The 19466-nt window shown below is 35.5% G+C and overlaps 1 protein-coding gene across 1 annotated transcript; it reads left to right on the top strand.

Annotated features, from left to right (window-relative positions):
* The first annotated feature begins 10 nt into the window (after positions 1-10).
* On the top strand, positions 11-18672 carry LOC112056070 (surfeit locus protein 4 homolog). Its single transcript, XM_024096409.2, has 6 exons — positions 11-301; positions 1228-1389; positions 7494-7595; positions 10965-11195; positions 12957-13136; positions 14139-18672. Exons 1-6 carry the CDS (start codon positions 251-253, stop codon positions 14223-14225), a joined length of 813 nt encoding a protein of 270 aa, XP_023952177.1. The 5' UTR covers positions 11-250; the 3' UTR covers positions 14226-18672.
* Positions 18673-19466: the final 794 nt, after the last annotated feature.

Genomic DNA, 19466 nt, shown 5'->3' with positions numbered 1-19466 from the left:
TTTATTTGAACTTTATTTGTCATTATTTATTAACTTCTGTTAATATCATCATATTTACAATTGATTTATCGCTTTTTATAAAGTAACACGAGTAATTATTAAGAAATTTACAAGTATTACGCCATAAAAGGAAACTGTTTTGAACAGGAAGTTTGTCCAACTGTCCACACGTCACTCGACGACCGACGAGGAGTCCGACGACAGTAAAATTCAGTTTTGGTGATAGTGTTAAGTGAATTTGTTGGTGAAAATGCTAATTCCAAATGAATATGTATCGACGGCAGAAGATATAGCAGACCAGGTAATGAGGGCATTATTAGTATGTCGTTGTAATTAGTTTTTATGTTCAAAAAGCTCGATGTCTACATGACTTTAGAACGACTTCCAGATAGGTTTTGTCACGTCACCGAACTTTATTCCTGTACAATGTTGTCTAAGTTAATTACGATTGATTTCGCTGTAAATATACACCCCCCTACACGTTCCGTAATAGTTGTAGAAGTTATTTCGATAATGTTTTTAAGCAAAGTTGTCTTATTAAAAGTTGTCGTGTAATAAACAATTTCACGACAACTTTTTATATTTACATTAAATCTAACTAATTTTATTCATTTCTTTTAAATAAAATATCTGCATAAGCACAAAAGTATATTAGTAATTTGTCGCATTCTAAATGCAGAATTATTTAAAAAGTTAGTTTGAATAGAAAACATATTGGTACTTGCTAAATAGGTGAACTTTTTGAATGAAACTTCAATTAAAAAGGTATTCCTATTCTACACAAAAACTAACAGCCTATAGCCCATTCAGCCAAACTCCAAACAACGTTGTTTCACTCAAAATTAAAAGCTTTTTCTTACAGCTTCCAAGCTAAATGTATCCTGAAGTTAAAACAATTTAAATGTTGAGACTAAGATCTTTAAATAATTAACTAATAAACAAAAAAAAAAATAGGTATTATATATGTGAACTAAAATACTTCACAGTGTGTATTTAATTTTACTTTTACACGAGTAAGTCAACTAAGTGTCTATGAAGGGTAAGATATCACATCATTAAAAAGTAGCTGTTGAGTGATATCTTGCATTCATTCATAGACAATTCATGAAAACTATGGACACCATCACAGGATATTCTGGGCATGCATATATTAAAAACAAACTTGAAAATATTACAAGTATAGAAATGTGAGCAACATTTGATCATGACAACTTTGTTATTGTACAGGTAATCAGAAAACTGAAGCATGTACTGCCAACAGTGGCACGGCTGTGCCTCATCTCCACTTTCCTTGAAGATGGTCTCCGGATGTGGTTTCAATGGTACGAGCAGAGGGATTATATGGACATGTCATGGGGGTGTGGCCAATTCCTCGCCACTGTGTTTGTGGTGAGTTTGTGTTATCAGTTAATCTGTCATAAATTTATATGATTAATTTTTATCTATAAATTGAAAATTTTGAAAACCCCTGAAGGTCATGAAATTATTAATTACACTCTCAATCAAGTCTATTCTCTTTCAGTGTGCTTTCATTTGAGTTCCCATTTGAGTATAGTTTCTGACACTTGGTTATTCTTCCCATTTTCACCCCCCAGAACTTTTAAACGGCTCAACCGATTTTCATCAAACATGTATAAGAACACTTGCATTTAAGTCACCTTTCATACAAAATAAATTAAAATTAAGTTAAACTGGAAGAATTTAATAGTGAAAATCCTATTACATAGAGACAGTACTTCTTAAGATATACAGATTGTTTATATGACAGAAATGTGTCACATAAACAATCTGTTTTTGAAGTTGGTTGAATATTAGCAATAATGAAAATATTTCACCTATTGAAATAAATAGTTAAGAAAGTAATATAGAAAATACAAAACTATATTTTTTTTAATTATATATAAAAAATTATATATTATTAAAAACATCATTACTAACTAATATTACTGTTTTTTACAGTTTGCTTTGACCTTATTCCAAATGAGTGTTTCCAGTCCCTAGTGTAATAATAAAGAGAAAGCACTAGTAATTATTAAAATTAAAGAGAGTTAGCAATAAGTATAATTTGTTAATTACTGATATAAGAATTTAATTGATGTTTTATCATTTACTAACAGCTTTTTAATTACTTGAAAGTTTAGTAATTAGTTATCACTCATTATGTTTAAGATTTCGACAATTACTGTTATAAAACTGTTTTATTCTTTTAGGGATCTGAATGTCTAACAACCAAATTGGTACCTCTATAGGATCACTCATGTGTCAGCCTGACTGTCTTTTATAGTAAATTTTTATTTCTACCCTCGAAAATATTGTAGTTACAACCCTTGCTTGGTAGGTAACAAGCATTAAATCTCCAATGATTTAGATAATTTAAGTAGTAAATGTTGGTGTCACAATTTTTAAGTATTTATTTCAAATTTCAGCTCACAGTAAGTTACTAAACATCAAATTGCACAATTTTGCTCACCAAGTATTGTAAAATGGTCTTTGTTTGCACTTCTTGTTGCACTTCAGCTCTTTAATGAAATCTCATCACTTTTACTTTTTGCAAGTTGATTGATTCTTCTCTATTCTTTTGAGCTATTTCACAGTATATTGAAGCAAGCAAGCAAATAAAATTTACTCTGGCCTTATACTTTTTTAATGACAAGTTACATTATGCCTTTGCTAATCAAAGACAAATTAAACATTTAAACAGTGACATGCATTTCATACATGCAAAAATGTTGTACATACATGCCACACCAATTAAGATGGGAATGCATTTTATATACATGTTACAGAGTATTTCCCATAACTTCAAGGTGTCCACTTATATATTAGTCCACTTATAGGAGCCGAACTGCATAACTAATTTTTTTTAAGTAAAATAAAAACTTTTTTGTTTTCATACAAAATAATTCAAATAATTCCAACTACCCATGTAACACACGCCTTTATCTATCCTTGCATTTTAAAATATGTAATTGTAGTGGTATAACTGTTGATATCAATGAGATATTGCAACTGGATCTCTACACTTCACTAGTAAGCTACTTCATGATATTTACCAATGAATAACTTTGGCTTTGTGCACGCCACGGCCGCTAAGATGGGAACTACCGAAATTTAAAAGCTCCATTAAAATCTTTTTACCAGTTTTTGATTCATGAAATTACCTATATACAGAATGCAGGAAATTCCTATCATTGCTTTGGATGCAAACATCAATAAGGATAATTATTACTGAACTGTGGCAGGCGTAAGTCGGTATGACAACTTATAAAATAATAATATGTTAAAAAGAGCGACTCTTATTCTGCCTTTTGAACCTGCAAACTTTTGCAAACAGACAAACTCGATGTTTCTAAAGACGGAGCTAATTTTAATTGAATGTTAATACAGGGTTAGATTGTACCTTGGAGAAGTACATAGGATATGTAGTAAAGTAAAACTTGAAATGTGACATGTCTCATTGGAAGCAACTACAAGACCATATTTTATCCCTATATTCTAATAAACGGAACGGAAATTACGCGGGGCGTAGGCTACTTTTCAATATTGGTTCAGAAGATCTGGAGAAAGAAATTAAATAGAGTGCACAGGAGCTATTTCCATCCCTATGTCATTGACATCCGCAGGACTCGTACGAAGCGATTTGATTCCAAATCTACACTTACCATCAGATGAGATTGTGGTCAAGCGCGAGCTTATTCTTTATAAAAAAAATACTTGAACTTTCCAGCTAACTATAACTCTTAAGCAACTACATAGCTGACATTATAAAACATTCGTTTCGGTTTTACATGTGGAACTTTCCAGAGATGAAGATTTACCGTAAAAAAACGTAATTTCCTTTGTAGTTTTTGAAGGCAGTCAATTAGACGAATTTGAACTTTGAACTCGACTTGAAAATAGATCACACACTGCCAGAGAGATAATTTCCGTTGACTTGTTTACGATAAATAATTCGACAGTGCGTCATATACGTTAACAAGGCAATCCCAAATAATAACTCACAGCAGGAAAATTATTATAAGTGTTTGAAATCAGATATAATATGGCGTATCGTATTTTCATCTTTATTATCTACTAGCTGACGCCGCGCGGTTTTACCCGCGTAGTTTCCGTTCCCGTAGGAATACGGGAATAATATATAGCCTATAACCTTCCTGGATAAATCGGCTATCTTACACAGAAAGAATTTTACAAATCGGACCAGTAGTTCCTGGCATAGCGCGTTCAATCAAAAAAAAAACAAACAAACAAACTCTTCAGCTTTATAATATTAGTATAGATATAGATTCGTCATCAACTCATATGCGGCTCACTGCCGAGTTCGAGTCTGCTCTCAGAATGAGAAGGGTTAAGCCAATAGTCCATCACGCTGGCCCAATGCGGATTGGCAGACTTCACACACGCAGATAATTAAGATAATTTTCTGGTATGCAGGTTTTCTCACTATGTTTTCCTTCACCGTTTGAAACACGTGATATTTAATTTCTTAACAAGCAGACAACTGAAAAGTTGAAGGTGCATGTTCCGGACCGAATTCGAACCCACACCCTCCGGAATCGGAGGCAGAGGTCATATCCACTGGGCTGTCATGGCTCTTTATCTATACTTACTAATATTATACAGTAAGATTTGATTGTTTGTTTGCATTGAATGTTCTTTGAAATCACCGGGCCGATTTGAAAAATTCTTTCACCAATAGAATTCTCCTAATCCTTGACATTCCCTACATTATACCTGATGAAAATAGGCTATATTTTATCCCCATATAACATTCCTACGAAATCAAGAACTACCGCGTGGCGTACCGATGCTATTTAGTTAGTGCATTATATTTGAGCATCGCTTGTGATCTCAAATTCCATCAGTATAATAGGAATAGTCAATACTTATTAATCTTGCAAAGTAAATTGGGTGATTTATTCCTTGATAAATCTCTTTCTACGAACGCTTACGATTCGAAAACTAATAAAATGTATGGGAACGACAGAACCGATCGATTACTTGATCACTTGACCTGTCGATAGTAAATGTCGTTCCCATAATTATTTTTAGTTTTCGATGCGTTAGCGTTTGTAGAAAGAGAATGGATGTCTACATGGCTATAAACCCAGATCAGGCGAAGACCAATTGCAGACACCCGTTTTGCATACGAACTTAAAGCCGGGTCCAGACGTTTGTAAAGCTTAATTTAATCCACCGTGTAATGTAATGCGAATTCTACGTGTGGACGACACTACGAGCATTACATGTAACGCTCGCGTCGGGCTGATCCACAGGCTGACGGTTTTTTGCGTGAACACACAGTGCTCGTAACTGTTGGAAACCACTATTGAAATAGATTCGCGTAGACAATTCGCTTTGAGTTAGCGTGCCGTCCACACTGTTGACACTAAATTACACGTAATCTTACATCTCGCGTTACACACGTCTGGACCCGTCTTTAAGTAAAAGTAAATTAATGTCTAACAATAATTGTCCACAATGCCCATTCTAACTACGTTACTATCCTAAAGTAACGAACCGTGAAAGTTGCACTTGTCCTTTCTATTCGGGAAGTGGGCCGCGAGTTATGACAACTGGGTGCATAGTGTAAGAGTACCGGTTTTAGTACTTTAATTAAGCAACTTATCGCATCGGAAAACTATTGTTATTGAAAGATTAATGCGTACTAAGTTTTTGCGTTCTTTTAAAGACGTGATAGCCCAGTGGATATGGCCTCTGCCTTCGATTCAGAAGCGTAGGTTCGAATCTGGACCGGAGCATGCACATTCAACTTTTTGGTTATGTGCATTATAAGAAATTAAATATCACGTGTCTCAAACGGTAAAGGAAAAACATTGTGAGGAAACCTGCATACCTGAGAATTTTATTAATTTTCTACGTGTGTGAAGTCTACCAATCCGCATTTGGCCAGTGCGGTGGATTAAGATATAACCCGCCTTACCCTGAAAGGAGACTCGAGCTCAACAGTGAGCCAATTATGTGTTGTTTGAAATAGTTTATTTGGTTGGTTTTTTGGCGACTCTTATCAGAACTGAATATCTTCCGAACCGGTAATACTACAAACAGACAGAATTAAAATTTAATTCAATTATTATTATTTGTATAGTGATTATTATGCTGGCCATTGACGATCGAGTATACCCACGTTTTTGCAGCGCTGCCCGCAGCGAACATCTATCATAGTAATGCTATTATTAACAGACGCATGGAAATGGCATGAGCCACGCCCACGCTGCGGTACGCTGCTAGTCATTGACGATCAAGTATACCCATGTTTCTGTAGCGCTGCCCGCAGCGAAGACGTTTCATGTAAGCGTCAAGTCGAGCCGTCATGCACGCAGTGACCAACACACGATCAGTTATAGCATGCATATGTTGCAGAAACGTGGGTTTATTTGATCGTCAATCGCTAGCATTAGTGACTGTATTGTCACTTAACATCGCAAGATCGTAGTCAACGATTGACTTGTCAATGAATAAAAAGTTATCTATTCATTAACAGAATTGTAAAGCTATGTATGTATTAACATATTACATAACTTATCGTTGAATCACATTTATGTAACGCAATGGTTTATTTACAACTCAGAACCGGAATTACGAAATTGGAAAGCGAGAGTATTTGGTGAAGTGGTTTTTTAACCAACTACCTCAAGCGGAGGGTATTGTTATTTTTTTTTATTTATGGAAAATGCTAATTTTTTATTTACCCCCGTTAAAAAGAATAAAAAGCTTATGAAAATTCTTTATTTATTGAATAAAAAAGTCAATCTGACACGAAAACTAAAAAAGACGTCTTATAAACTTTTAATTGTTATATACCACCCTTATAGGAGCTTGATTGGGAATCAAAGTTTATGAAAAATCCCAAAACCACGGAATCCACGGACATATTTTGCTAGTACCACATAAACATTGTTGAAGATAGATTACACTATAGATTTGATTTATCTGTTCATATTTTTAGAAGCAATTCTAAACCATTATGTTCCAATCATATTATATCAATTCTATCAATTGATAAGTAATAATGGTTATTTTCCATTCATTATTTATTAGTCTTCTTTTGATGTTATGAGGGATCATTGTCATTGATGTCTGTAATCTAATAATAATCTAATTATTCAATAGGCATGGCTTATCCATCTAATACAGGGTTTCCCAAAGTATTTTGGTTCAGAGAACCCTTTTTCAAAACATCTCAAAAAGACCTCTGATCCCCATTTCATGGTTCATTTAACTTGTTTAATCGTCAGAGACTTTGATGACCAGATTTGTATCATTTTATAAGCTGATAGTTTGTCAGCTCAGATTCTTACCTAATATGATACTCTATTCTATTTATCTAAGGTTATCTAGTATGGTGGGCCACTCTATAGTTTGACCGTGGTGGTCTAAAAGGTTTGAAGGTTCCAAAGTCCAAGTATGAAATGTAATGTAAAACGAAAATACTTGACATGTTTTTTTTAATAAAAAGTAATTATTTTCAGATAGTAAACTTGTTCGGACAACTCGGCGGCTGCGTGATGGTGCTGGGCAGGCTAAAGGTGGACATCGCATGCGGGCTACTGTTCTTCATCGTCGTCTTACAGGTACGGACATCATCGTACTATAGAGAGAAGCCTCAATAGATCTGCATTTAAATATAAATGGTACCTAAACAGCGGCGGCGAAGAAATCATACAGGCCGATTTCCGCTGGGTTACCGTTTAAAAATCCATTGTTACTACATTATTGTAATGAAAATGTATGTATGTATGAGGTGTTTGTATTAAGCGGTACGAATTTCCTTTTCTTTGGGACGGAAAAATTTCATCCTTCGTCATTAGTACCTATTTGATTCGATCCCCGCCCTATGAATTATAGTCGTGTCTTCTAGCAAAAGCTTATTCGCTTCGATGACAAGGTGCATATTGTTTTTAAGAAAATAATCCCTCGAATAGATATAGAATATAAGAATGATATTCCTCATAATTTACGTTTATTACGCAACACAATATTTTATATGCAGAACCAGGACTCGAACTTGATCTGTTCAGATTAACAGCTAGCAGCAGTTCCAATAAGCAAGCGAACATTCATGAAACTTTGTGTGTAAATGTATGTTTGTTAGTCACGCAGAAATTACTGAACATATTTGGCTGTTTGGAATGTATTAATCCTGATTTGTAAATAACAGACTTTCACGCAAAATCAGCCGCGAAGGAATAAATAAATAAACAGTCGTAAGCTTCTTAACATGTATATGTATGTAATGTAACATGTGTATTGTACCTTCGAGGTATTAACGCATGTTGACCAAAAGTCATTGTACGATGTTGGCAATTGGCACGATTTTAATTTTACCAAATTCGGGCGTAAATATCGCGCCGGCCAAATGCGTATTTGTGTATTTGCCACTCGATCGCGCCAACACTAGTCGACACCGAACATTACGATGACTTGCGAATTTTTTTTCTTTCATTGTAATCTTGTCTTATCGTCTTGCGTTCGTCTTTTAAGATCTATTTCGAATTGAGTACGTAATAACTATACTTATATACCTTTCGTGCAAGACCGTCTTTTCATTTATATTAATGTACCTTGTCCTTTTTGGATTATAAATCTATACTAATATTATAAAGCTAAAGAGTTTGTTTGTTTGTCTGTTTGTTGTGCGCTAATCTCAGGAACTACTGGTCCGATTTGAAAAATTCTTTCAGTGTTAGATAGCCCATTTATCGGGGAAGGCTATAGGCTATATATTATCCCCAAATTTCTACGGGAACGGGAACCACGCAGGTGAAACCGCGCGGCGTCAGCTAGTAAATAATATAATAGTTTAAAAAACTAAAAACCACGCTTTTAGCCACGCACTAAATTACAAATGGAGTTTTTCGTATTCCTGACAATAAACCCTTTCATTTGATACCCATATCATTTGCATGGGGTGCATTTCAAATAGCCTGTCCGCCATATTGGATTTAAGTCACGTGACTATTTTTTTCGTATTTGTGACAGCAAACCCTTTCATTTGATATCCATATCATAAGGGTTGGATTACAAACAGCCAGTCCGCCATCTTAGGGAGGCCGCCATATTGTCATCAAAACCCAGAGCGTGTGCAAAATTTCATCCTAATCGAAGACCGGGAAGTGGGTCAAATTAAGATTCCAAGATTTTCTTACAAGTGAAGCTAATTTATGCGTATTAAAATACCGCATTTATTACACTTTTTCAATACACTCGTACTTACTTATTATACTAATATTATAAAGCGGAAAGATTTAGATTGCTTGTTTGTTTGCACTGAATAGGCTCCGAAACTACAGAACCGATTTGAACTATTCTTTCACTGTTAGGAAGCTACACTCTCCCTGAGATGCTATAGGCGATATATTATTTTTATTCCCGTTTTCTTACGGGATTATTACTATTATTATTAATGTTATTGATATTTAAAAAACAATATTATATTTCATTTCCAACATAGGTATAGGTTTCTCGTATAATTCATTGAAGCTATTCTGAGTAAGAGCCGTGGTAGCCCAGTGGATATGACCTCTGCCTCCGATTCCGGAAGGTTTTCAAACTTTTCAGTTGTGTGCATTTTAAGAAATTAAATATCACGTGTCTCAATCGGTGAAGGAAACCATCGTGAGGAAACCCGCATACCAGAGAATTATCTTAATTCTCTGCGTGTGTGAAGTCTGCCAATCCGCATTGGGCCAGCGTGGTGGACTATTGGCCTAACCCCTCTCATTCTGAGAGGAGACTCGAGCTCAGCAGTGAGCCGAATATGGCTTGATGACGACGACGATTCTGAGCATGTATTGTTTTAATTATATATCACAATTTCACAACACATGTATAGTATAATTAAAATCGTATTTATCAAACGTGCGAGCTACTCGATACAGTATTACATAATTTGAAAATTATCTATATCACGAACGTGCTCGCTTATCGAAATTACTACAATAATATGTACTCGGTATGAGACATTATTTTTACGTATTTTTACGGAATATCTTTATAGCAGTAGTAGGTAGATAGTCACAGTTGTAATTTCGAAGTTAGAAACATTTATTAGTAACGCTTATATAAACTATTAACTGATAGTATGGCGCAAACCACCTCGTTGGTCCAGTGGTTTCATGTGGCCTCGTATCACTCGGTCCTGGGTTCGAGTCCCGGGCTATTAGGCACGTTTCAGCACAGAGTTAGGAAGTTAGTGGCGTTACGCTCATCATTTACAACCCACATGTAGAAAGAAAATTCACAGGTGCAATATGTATTTTTCCTCACGATGTTGTCACCGTTTTTAACACGTGATATTTAATTTCTTAACTTGGCGAATTCACGAGCATCTACAGATGTTACAATAGTGAAAGAAGAAATAAAATCCAGTAACAACAACTACGTAGACTCAAAAACCATCCGAATCACCTGGCTGTCCCGTTAACTATACTACAGGCGATTCGTCACATTGAAAGACGGAAAAAAATCTTGATTAAAAGTCACTATGATGATAAATACATGGAGTTTCTCCGGCTGGGGAATGTTGCTACTAATCGCAAATCAAGTGCCAAGTTTCAGTTAAATTCATTCAATAGTTTCAACATTAAATACGGACAGACAGACAGACAAAAAAAAATTTTTGGTTTCAGTATCGATTAAATTTTTTTTTTTTTTATTGTTTACAAGTTAGCCCTTGACTACAATCTCACCTGATGGTAAGTGATGATGTAGTCTTAGATGGAAGCGGGCTAACTTGTAAGGAGAAGGATGAAAATCCACACCCCTTTCGGTTTCTACACGGCATCGTACCGGAACGCTAAATCGCTTGGCGGTACGTCTTTGCCGGTAGGGTGGTAACTAGCCACGGCCGAAGCCTCCCACCAGCCAAATATGCTCTCCACCCATAATTTTTATTTGACCCGTTACAGTTATATTATAAGTCCAGATGGTTCGTGTTGCAGACGTTCGCGTACAGCATACTGTGGGACATGCAGTTCCTGCTGCGGAACCTGGCGCTCATCGGCGCGCTGCTGCTGGTGCTGGCGGAGGCGCGCGCGGAGGGCCGCAGCCTGTTCGCCGGCGTGCCGTCGCTCGGCGAGAACAAGCCCAAGACGTACCTGCAGCTCGCCGGCCGCATCTTGCTGGCCTTCATGTTCATCACGCTGCTGCGGTTCGAGGTCTCCTTCCTGCAGGTGGGTGTTTCAATGCTCTACTCTGTCGCAAGGCATTAAGACGTTCGGCTCTTAGTGATTATTACGAAGTTCCTTTTCGCGCGTTGCGAATGGGACTAGACGGAAAAATTAAGACCAAAAGTTGTAACGACACTTTTTGCTATAGTTGTGTGGTGTCGCGACGATTATTATGGATCGCCATGGGATGGCGATATCGATGTCGATAGCGATAGCGATAAAGATATATATAGCGATATCTATAGCAAATGCGATAGCGATGATAGCTATAGCGATTCCCGATTGCGATAGCTATAGCGATATCGATAGCAATAGCTATATCGATAGCGATAACTTCGTTCCATCCAAGTTTTATTAATTATTTACCTATTTAAATATACACAAAAAAAATACAAAGAGAAAAAAAAACATAAACTCATTTCTCCTTTGACTTAAAAATAAAATAAATCTTATAAAGACAATAACAAAGAAACTTTAAAAAAGTTTAACTTTAAAAAAAACTCTAGTGTTGGTCAATCATATTATAATGGCTTGTTGCTAACCAAGTTACTTTATATTCAACTTTTTTTAACTTGTTTAAAGGTTATATTTAACTTATTTATTTTTCGTCTGTTCTCTAGTAACAAATATAACGAATATTAAAATAAAATTCCAAATGAATTCTTTCAATATGATGTTGCAAGTAAATTACTATACACATATAACCTGTTCTCACACAAATATACATCTTTACGGAAATAAAGTGGATGTGTGAAGTGACCTTTTACTCTCATAAAATAACCTCATTAAATGTCACGTTTAATATTAAACGTTTGTATTAGAATAAATATTAATTGATCTTTCTAAAGATACTTGTAGATGATTCATTTATAAAAATAGAATAAATTACATGGAACCTTTTGAACTTTTTGACGGCCTCCGTGGCGCAGTGGTATACGCGGTCGATTTACAAGACGGAGGTCCTGGGTTCGATTCCCGGCTGGGCAGATTGAGATTTTCTTAATTTGTCCAGGTCTGGCTGGTGGGAGGCTTCGGTCGTGGCTAGTTACCACCCTATCGGCAAAGACGTACCGCCAAGCGAAAGGGGCGTGGATTTTCATCCTCCTCCTAGCAAGTTAGCCCGCTTCCATCTTAGACTGCATCATTACTTACCATTTACTAATCATTACTTACCATTATGCATCATGACTTACCAGGTGAGATTGTAGTCAAGGGCTAACTTGTAAAGAATAAAAAAAAAACTTGGTTCTTTTAGTTGTTAGCTTTTAGTGCTTACAGATCATGAGGTCTGGAGTTAGTGTAACTATAAGATATTGAGATTTTCTTCTATGAAATTCTTAGTCTAGTTGAATTTAGTGTTAGCACATATCCGTGTCTTAGGGATTAAAGACAGGCTTCCACAGATCCATATTCAGGGGCATAGCTTATCAGCTGTATCAATGTACGGGGGGCCCTTACGTGTGAAAGCAAAAATTAGTAAAATGTAGGTAATAGGTAACGTGTTTATCTTTCTTTCTTTTTCTAATCTACAATCTCTTTTTTCCCTGGTGAACCGTGCGCCCAAAACTTGGAAACCACCTACATAGGTCAAGTCACTGTCATATTTATTTTAAGCGAGAATTTTTAAAACAGTTTGTATAAACACGTTGGATCATCATCATATAGTTTTGACAGAGGGGTAACGTTAAACGAGTCAGGTCCTAAGGTAATTGGTCTGAGCCAGTAACAGATTACAGTGATGGTTTATTCATTTAATTGATACAGATCGTCCAAGACCTGCTGGGTAGCATTCTGATGATCCTGGTGACGGTGGGCTACCGCACCAAGCTGTCGGCGCTGATGCTGGTGCTGGTGCTGACGGTGCTCAACCTGTACCACAACGCGTGGTGGATGGTGCCCAACTACAAGCCGCTCAGAGACTTCCTCAAGTACGACTTCTTCCAGGTGAGATTATATTTTTTTTCTTAATGTACGCTTGACTTGGGCTAAGCTTGGGTAAGCTGGTGAATGCGTTACGAAAAGTGTAATCGGGCAACGCTTTAAAGATACGTGCTGCTATTTACAGGCATAGTGAAACTGTGTTTTTTTATTTTAAATCACCAGTAGATGGCGTTTTTAGAGAACTTTGAAACAATCCCTTTTTGTAGACTTAAAGAAACTGTTGCGATGCAGTAATGACTGAGGCTCATAGATGGCGTTTTATTTTTTATTTTTTAAAGAAGTTTTATTTTAGTTGTGTGGTCTAATTTTTAAGCACACTCGTTTTTTTTTTGTTTAAACTCGACCTTTATTCTTTTTTTGTCTTCCTCCGTTATTAAGTGGAATGGCTTCTTCCTGTAGGCCTAACATGCGACCCACGGCATAATATATCGTTAATACAACATGTCGAAAGAGCGGTCGAACCGGAAATATCGCTTTCTCTTTCTTCCTATCCTATTGGTCGACAATACATTATTTTGTCTAATAAACATATTTGACGCTTCAACCAAAAGCCTACACGAATGTTAGGTACCTACTAGCTCACTGTATATATGTATGTGTTCTCAGCAAATAAAGAATTAAATTGGATTGATAATGTAACTTTACATTGATTATAGAGTTTTTAAAAACATAATCGCATTTGTTATAATATACTCAGAGGCACAATTATCCGCCCACTTTAATATAACTCGAGTATAGTTAGTTTTCGGTAAAACGCTATGTATATCATCTACCTTTGTTAGGTATTTAAAAAAAAAAAAAGAATATTTGCAACATTTTTTTTATGATATGACCAATATCCCCATTCCCCTCCAACTAGTCGGGAAAGACTGTGCTAGGAGTGGGTACGACAATAGACCGACGGGGCGGGCATCAAACCACCACCCCTAGGTGATGAGTCCGACCACTCTTACCGTTGAGCTATTGAGGCTTAATTTGTAGTTGATTGTTTTTTTTTAATTACAGACACTATCAGTGATCGGCGGGCTCCTCATGATAGTGTACCTCGGGCCGGGCGGCGTCAGTATGGACGAGCACAAGAAGAAGTGGTAGAAGCGAGCGCAGTGCTGTGCACAGACTGTTACTATAGCGTTGTTGACGGTGCGCTCGGCGCGGTGTTTGTATGTAAATATGCGACGATCCAACGTGTGTGCGACTGTCGTTGTAGCCAAAACGCATTGAAGGCTCACTCAATTGTTTTAATGCTATTGTTTTTTTTTTTTAATTTGTGATTGTTAATACATCGCTTTTATTCATGTGAATTTAAATATTTCTAAGGTACTAGATCTGGATTCAAATGATTTTGCTGTTACGTTTTGATTATTGTTAACCGTCCAATCGGCATCGTCGCTAGGATATCGACTCGGGAGTTTTAAGTAAACGAAAACCGTTGTTTGTTGAAGTTATTTGATATTTAATACTTTTCCATAGAAAATTTATATTGTGTCACTGCTCTGAGCTCGATTGATTTAATTTTAAGAAATACATTCAATTAGTGTTTTCGATTTGCGGTGTCCGACATTTTATAAGCCCGCCGGCATGGCGGAGTCTAAGCTAGCAGATGTGTGGCGGAGTCTACGCCTACAGTTGTGTGACGGAGTCTGCGCCGGCAGCTGTATGTGTGACGGAATCTGCGCCAGCAGCTGTGTGTGACGCATGTGCGCCATTAGCCTAATGTCGTAACTATGCTCCGTTACAGCAAAGTGCCTTGATAGTAACATCAAGTGAGAAGAAATATAATATAATGATAACTTATGTTAACTTATCCTAATAACTATGCAAATCATGCCCACGTGGAATGGTGGCAAGAATACTGGCTGCATTTCCGCGCTGGACAGCCAGGCTGATCCTTTGCGCAAAAAATAAGCCAGCATTCTGTCCAGTCGAGGCAACAACTAGCTGCTTTTATGTTGTTTTCGCGGATGATAGCAAATTAAATTACAAATCATTTATTTCCATAAATAAACGTCTATTAAATATTTATTTGTATGAATATGGCGTATGTACTCATTTGTTGTGAACTGTTTATGTCTTCAATGTATTTTGGCTGTGAGAACAGATTTGAATGGGTTGTGTCTGACGTTATACGAAATAGACACCTACTGACTTTATATCACACTTTGGTTTATCTATCGCACTTTAACGAGTTTTGAGATAAAAGATAGAGAGATTGGATATAATAAAGAAATAAAAGAAATGTGATTAAATACAAACAAAAACTATAGCTTGGCGAATTCGTTCGTAACATTCCCGATGCCTCGCGCGCACGACTTCACACCCGCGCAGTTCTTTCCCCCCCGTCGCCCGCATATCATGAGAGTGTCATCAATGTACTTGCCAAGCTATACAATCAATTTAATTGTACTAACATTTTTGTTGATACCGCGCTCATAAATTTGCGACTAACAAGTTACGAGTGTAGAAAATGTTTTAACTATATTTAGTGTTTCTTGGTTTAAATGTTTTTATGCAACAGGATTATCGTCTAGTTTTGTGATTAATTCATAACTTGAACTACGACAACTATTTCTTGCATATATACTCAGAGGCACAATTATCCGCCAACTTTAATATGACGCGAGTATATTGCATGTGCATGTGCGAGCGAGAGGGACGATTGTCATTCGTTAGCGTGCGATAGAGAAAACAATAGTGTTGAACTTTTCAGTGTTTATTCTTGACGTGTTTCTAGTACATTATAATATTGCTATTTGGTGAAGTTTTTTATATGAGTTTTATATATTCTACAAACAGCTTTGTTATCACAATCTATACTTCTATACTGATATTATAAAGAGGAAATATTCGATTGTCTGTTTGTATATATTGAACTGGAACTGGAATTATTGAACCGATTTGAAAAATTCTTTCACTGTTTAATAACTATCTCTGAGTGTTATAGGCTATATTTTATCCCCGTATTCCTACGGGAACGGGAACCACGCGGGTGAGGCCGCGCGGTGTCTACTAGTAATGAATAATTGTTTAGCTTCTACATATCGAGCTTATCGAAAACTGGTTTGATGCACTTTTAAATGTGATCTTCTCTGATGTATACACGCTACTTTTATTAACTTTTTGTATAATACACAATAAACTCAGATTAGAAAACATACAGATATTCTCTTTTTAATACAAATAATAGCTAGAATCGATTAGTATAAAAAAGTATATTGATTGCAAGAAGCTCACTATTTTTTTTATTGAGATTAAATACATCTCAATAAAAAAAATAGTGAGCTTGTTCAAAATTATATTACGTTTTTTCAATGCAAGATTTTAACTATGTTGGATTGCAGTATTTCTTATGCAATTTGAGCCCAATTATCGTTCTCGGACTTTTTTTGAATCTTCTTAACCATTGTACAATATTAATTGGTCATTGAGTGAGCAGTTTAAAATTTTAATGTAGAATAACTAACACAATATTTTTATGACATTTTAAATAATAAAATTTGTTGTAAAAATCATCCTCTAAATACTATTCCAAAATTAAAATAAAATTTTTATGTATAAAATATTTATTTATATTTTTCAATGTAGCATGCAAAAATGGAAATTATTTTATCACAAATGATATATATTAATAGATTTTCACATAAACATTGATAATTTGTATTTGAATCTACCTACTGATAATTTTCACTTAACGCAATGTCTCGTGATTTTGACAAATATTATGTAATTCATATTTTGATTATGTTACTTGTTAGTAATTGATGTAAAAAATTAAATGTTTTAGCACAGTGTTAAAATAATAGTATTAATAAAGTGGTACATTCATGGGACAACTGTGAAGAGAATTTGAACTGTTTTTAAAATAATGTGACCAGACTGTACGATTGCTAAACAGCGTTTAATTAAGCACAGTCGTCCACAAACTTTCGCATAATCACAAACATAATTCACTTTCGTATAAACTTTTTATATGTAGCACATATTTCTGTATAATTAATTCCGAATTTATTAATATTGTGACTAAAATGTAAATATGTTTGTACTTACCGACTGAACACTTGTAATTTCAAGCCACTACTTCTGACAGTCTGTTTGGCTTTGGTATCTGGCAAATGTTTGACAACAGACAGTTGCCATGTAATAAATAAATAAATAAAAAGGGGAATGCCCATCTACCAATACAACATCTGTCTCAGGATTCCTCCATATAAAAGTATTATGGAGATGATAAAATGACTTAAAAATAAGGATCTAGTTTTATAATTGGTAATAAAAAGCATGTTTTTTAAAAGATAAAACAGTTTGTTTGTTGCTCAAAAAGGTTGCAGGTAGGCACCAAAGTGCTGAAGTAACATATGACAGTACGGTAAAAGTATTTGTTTTTACTATTACCAACAAGCAAAGGTATAAACAAACCAACCATAAGTCTTCAAAAAATGTCGTAAAACTCCGGCTGTATAGTCGACGACCTTTGCCGTCGTAAAAGTTCTAGGCGAACTTGCAGTAGGCCAACACTAGGTCTTTTAAGGGAAAAACTTCAAAAAAAAAAACCAACTCTCTTACCACTACAAAGTCAAACAGATTTCTCTTAGTAGATTGGCCATAGACTGTAATGATTTCAGCCGAGCTGTGGAATTACAAGCCATGCTGCTAGTCTGTATACTGTCCTTGACAACCGTTTAGTTTAGCCTTCAACTCTGCAGCCAGGCTCTAAACACATGTATTTTAAGTGACAAATCATTTGATGCAATAAAAAACTAATGGTTGTTAGCTGTTTTTTCAATGTAAATCTTATTTTAAAGTAAGTTGATCGCAGATTGCTGTTGCGTATGTGTAGTTTGAGAAGATCTTGGATGGAAATGAAATCTTGCATCAATGTGCGATCAACTTAGGATCTCTTTCTATTTATTACGCCACACGGTCAAATGGTCTAACATATCACATGCACAAGTTCTTTCAAAAATAGATTTTTCGATTATTAAATGGTGAAGTTTTATTTATATTTTGTAACTAACTTCTACAAGTACCTTGTACTTCATATATACATCTTTTCTATGTGCAGAGGTAGAAATTTTCATTGAATTAAAACGGGTTTTATTTTATAGAAACTACTTTGTTTCTATTGTAATCTTACATTATTGACTTACGATGGGCAAATTAATGTAAATTACTAAACTCATGATTTTTTGAGAAAATTGGTATAGGTTAATTTTTTATATAATTTAAGATATAAGTCAGTCAGGCCAGTGTCGAATACTTCAAATTTCAAAATGGTTTATTTTTTGCAAAGGGGTAATTTTATGCCACCTGTGACGAATTACTGACATTGCTGTTTGGATTTATATTACTATTTATATATTCGGCCAATGACGTGTGACGTAGTAGAATATAAAAATCCCTTATTATAGTGTATTTAATTATTAAAAGACAAAAATATTTTTATAGCAGTTTTTCTTTTTATTTATTTGTCAATGTAACTTTTAAATGATAGTTGGATTCGTAAATGAAATATGTTCTGAATAAATATGACCTTTATATTTTTCATTTCTTTTTATTTTATTTGTTTAGCGCCACAAATGTAATTTGCCCCAAGCTAGATAATTTTGTCTACAAATTGTTCTCTTTCGTCCTTTCTCAACGATATTAATCTCTTTTGTTGAGACGAGATGAAAGAAAGAGCAACATGTAATTTTGTCGGTCTCCGTGGCGCAGTGGTATGCGCGGTGGTATTTACATGACGGAGGTCCTGGGTTCGATCCCTGGCTGGATCGATTGAGGTTTTCTTAATTGGTCCAGGTCTGGCTGGCGATTTAGCGTTCCGGTACGATGTTGTGTAGAAACCGAAAGGGGTGTGAATTTTCATTCTCCTAACAAGTTAGCCCGCTTTTATCATAGATTGCATCATCATTTACCATCAGGTGAGATTGTTGTCAAGGGCTCACTTGTAAAATATAAAAATAAGAAACTTGGTTTCTCTATATTTTGGTATTTCTAATCATTGGGTTTGGGTTAACCAAATGAAAACTTTAACCAATAGACAAATTAAATTCTTCAGGTACTTCAAGTAAAGGTATTTGGTAGCTTCATAAGGTAAAGGATCTTGACGATTCTTGGAATCAGAAGGTAATGTATTTTCACGGTAAGTACTGGTATATGTAGGTAGCTACACTGGCCACAGCTCAATGTATGCTAGAGTGGTTCAACACTAGAGACATTTTCTGAGAATTGGTCTATACAGAAGAAAAACGAAGGACTTTTAACATACTGTGTCGCCTAGCTGGTCAGAGGTATATCGATTATGTGAAGATTATCGACTATCGCAAACTCAAAAACAAT

This window comes from Bicyclus anynana, chromosome 4 (genome assembly GCF_947172395.1).
Source record: "Bicyclus anynana chromosome 4, ilBicAnyn1.1, whole genome shotgun sequence".
NCBI classification, from domain to species: domain Eukaryota; kingdom Metazoa; phylum Arthropoda; class Insecta; order Lepidoptera; family Nymphalidae; genus Bicyclus; species Bicyclus anynana.
This window is presented reverse-complemented; position numbering and strand designations above follow the sequence as displayed.

Excerpts from the sequence above, each read along its gene's own strand:
- LOC112056070 (XM_024096409.2), top strand. The coding sequence starts at position 251 with ATGCTAATTCCAAATGAATATGTATCGACGGCAGAAGATATAGCAGAC. Across the intron at positions 1,390-7,493 it reads TCCTCGCCACTGTGTTTGTG|ATAGTAAACTTGTTCGGACA; the intron begins GTGAGTTTGTGT and ends AATTATTTTCAG. Across the intron at positions 13,137-14,138 it reads TCAAGTACGACTTCTTCCAG|ACACTATCAGTGATCGGCGG; the intron begins GTGAGATTATAT and ends TTTTAATTACAG.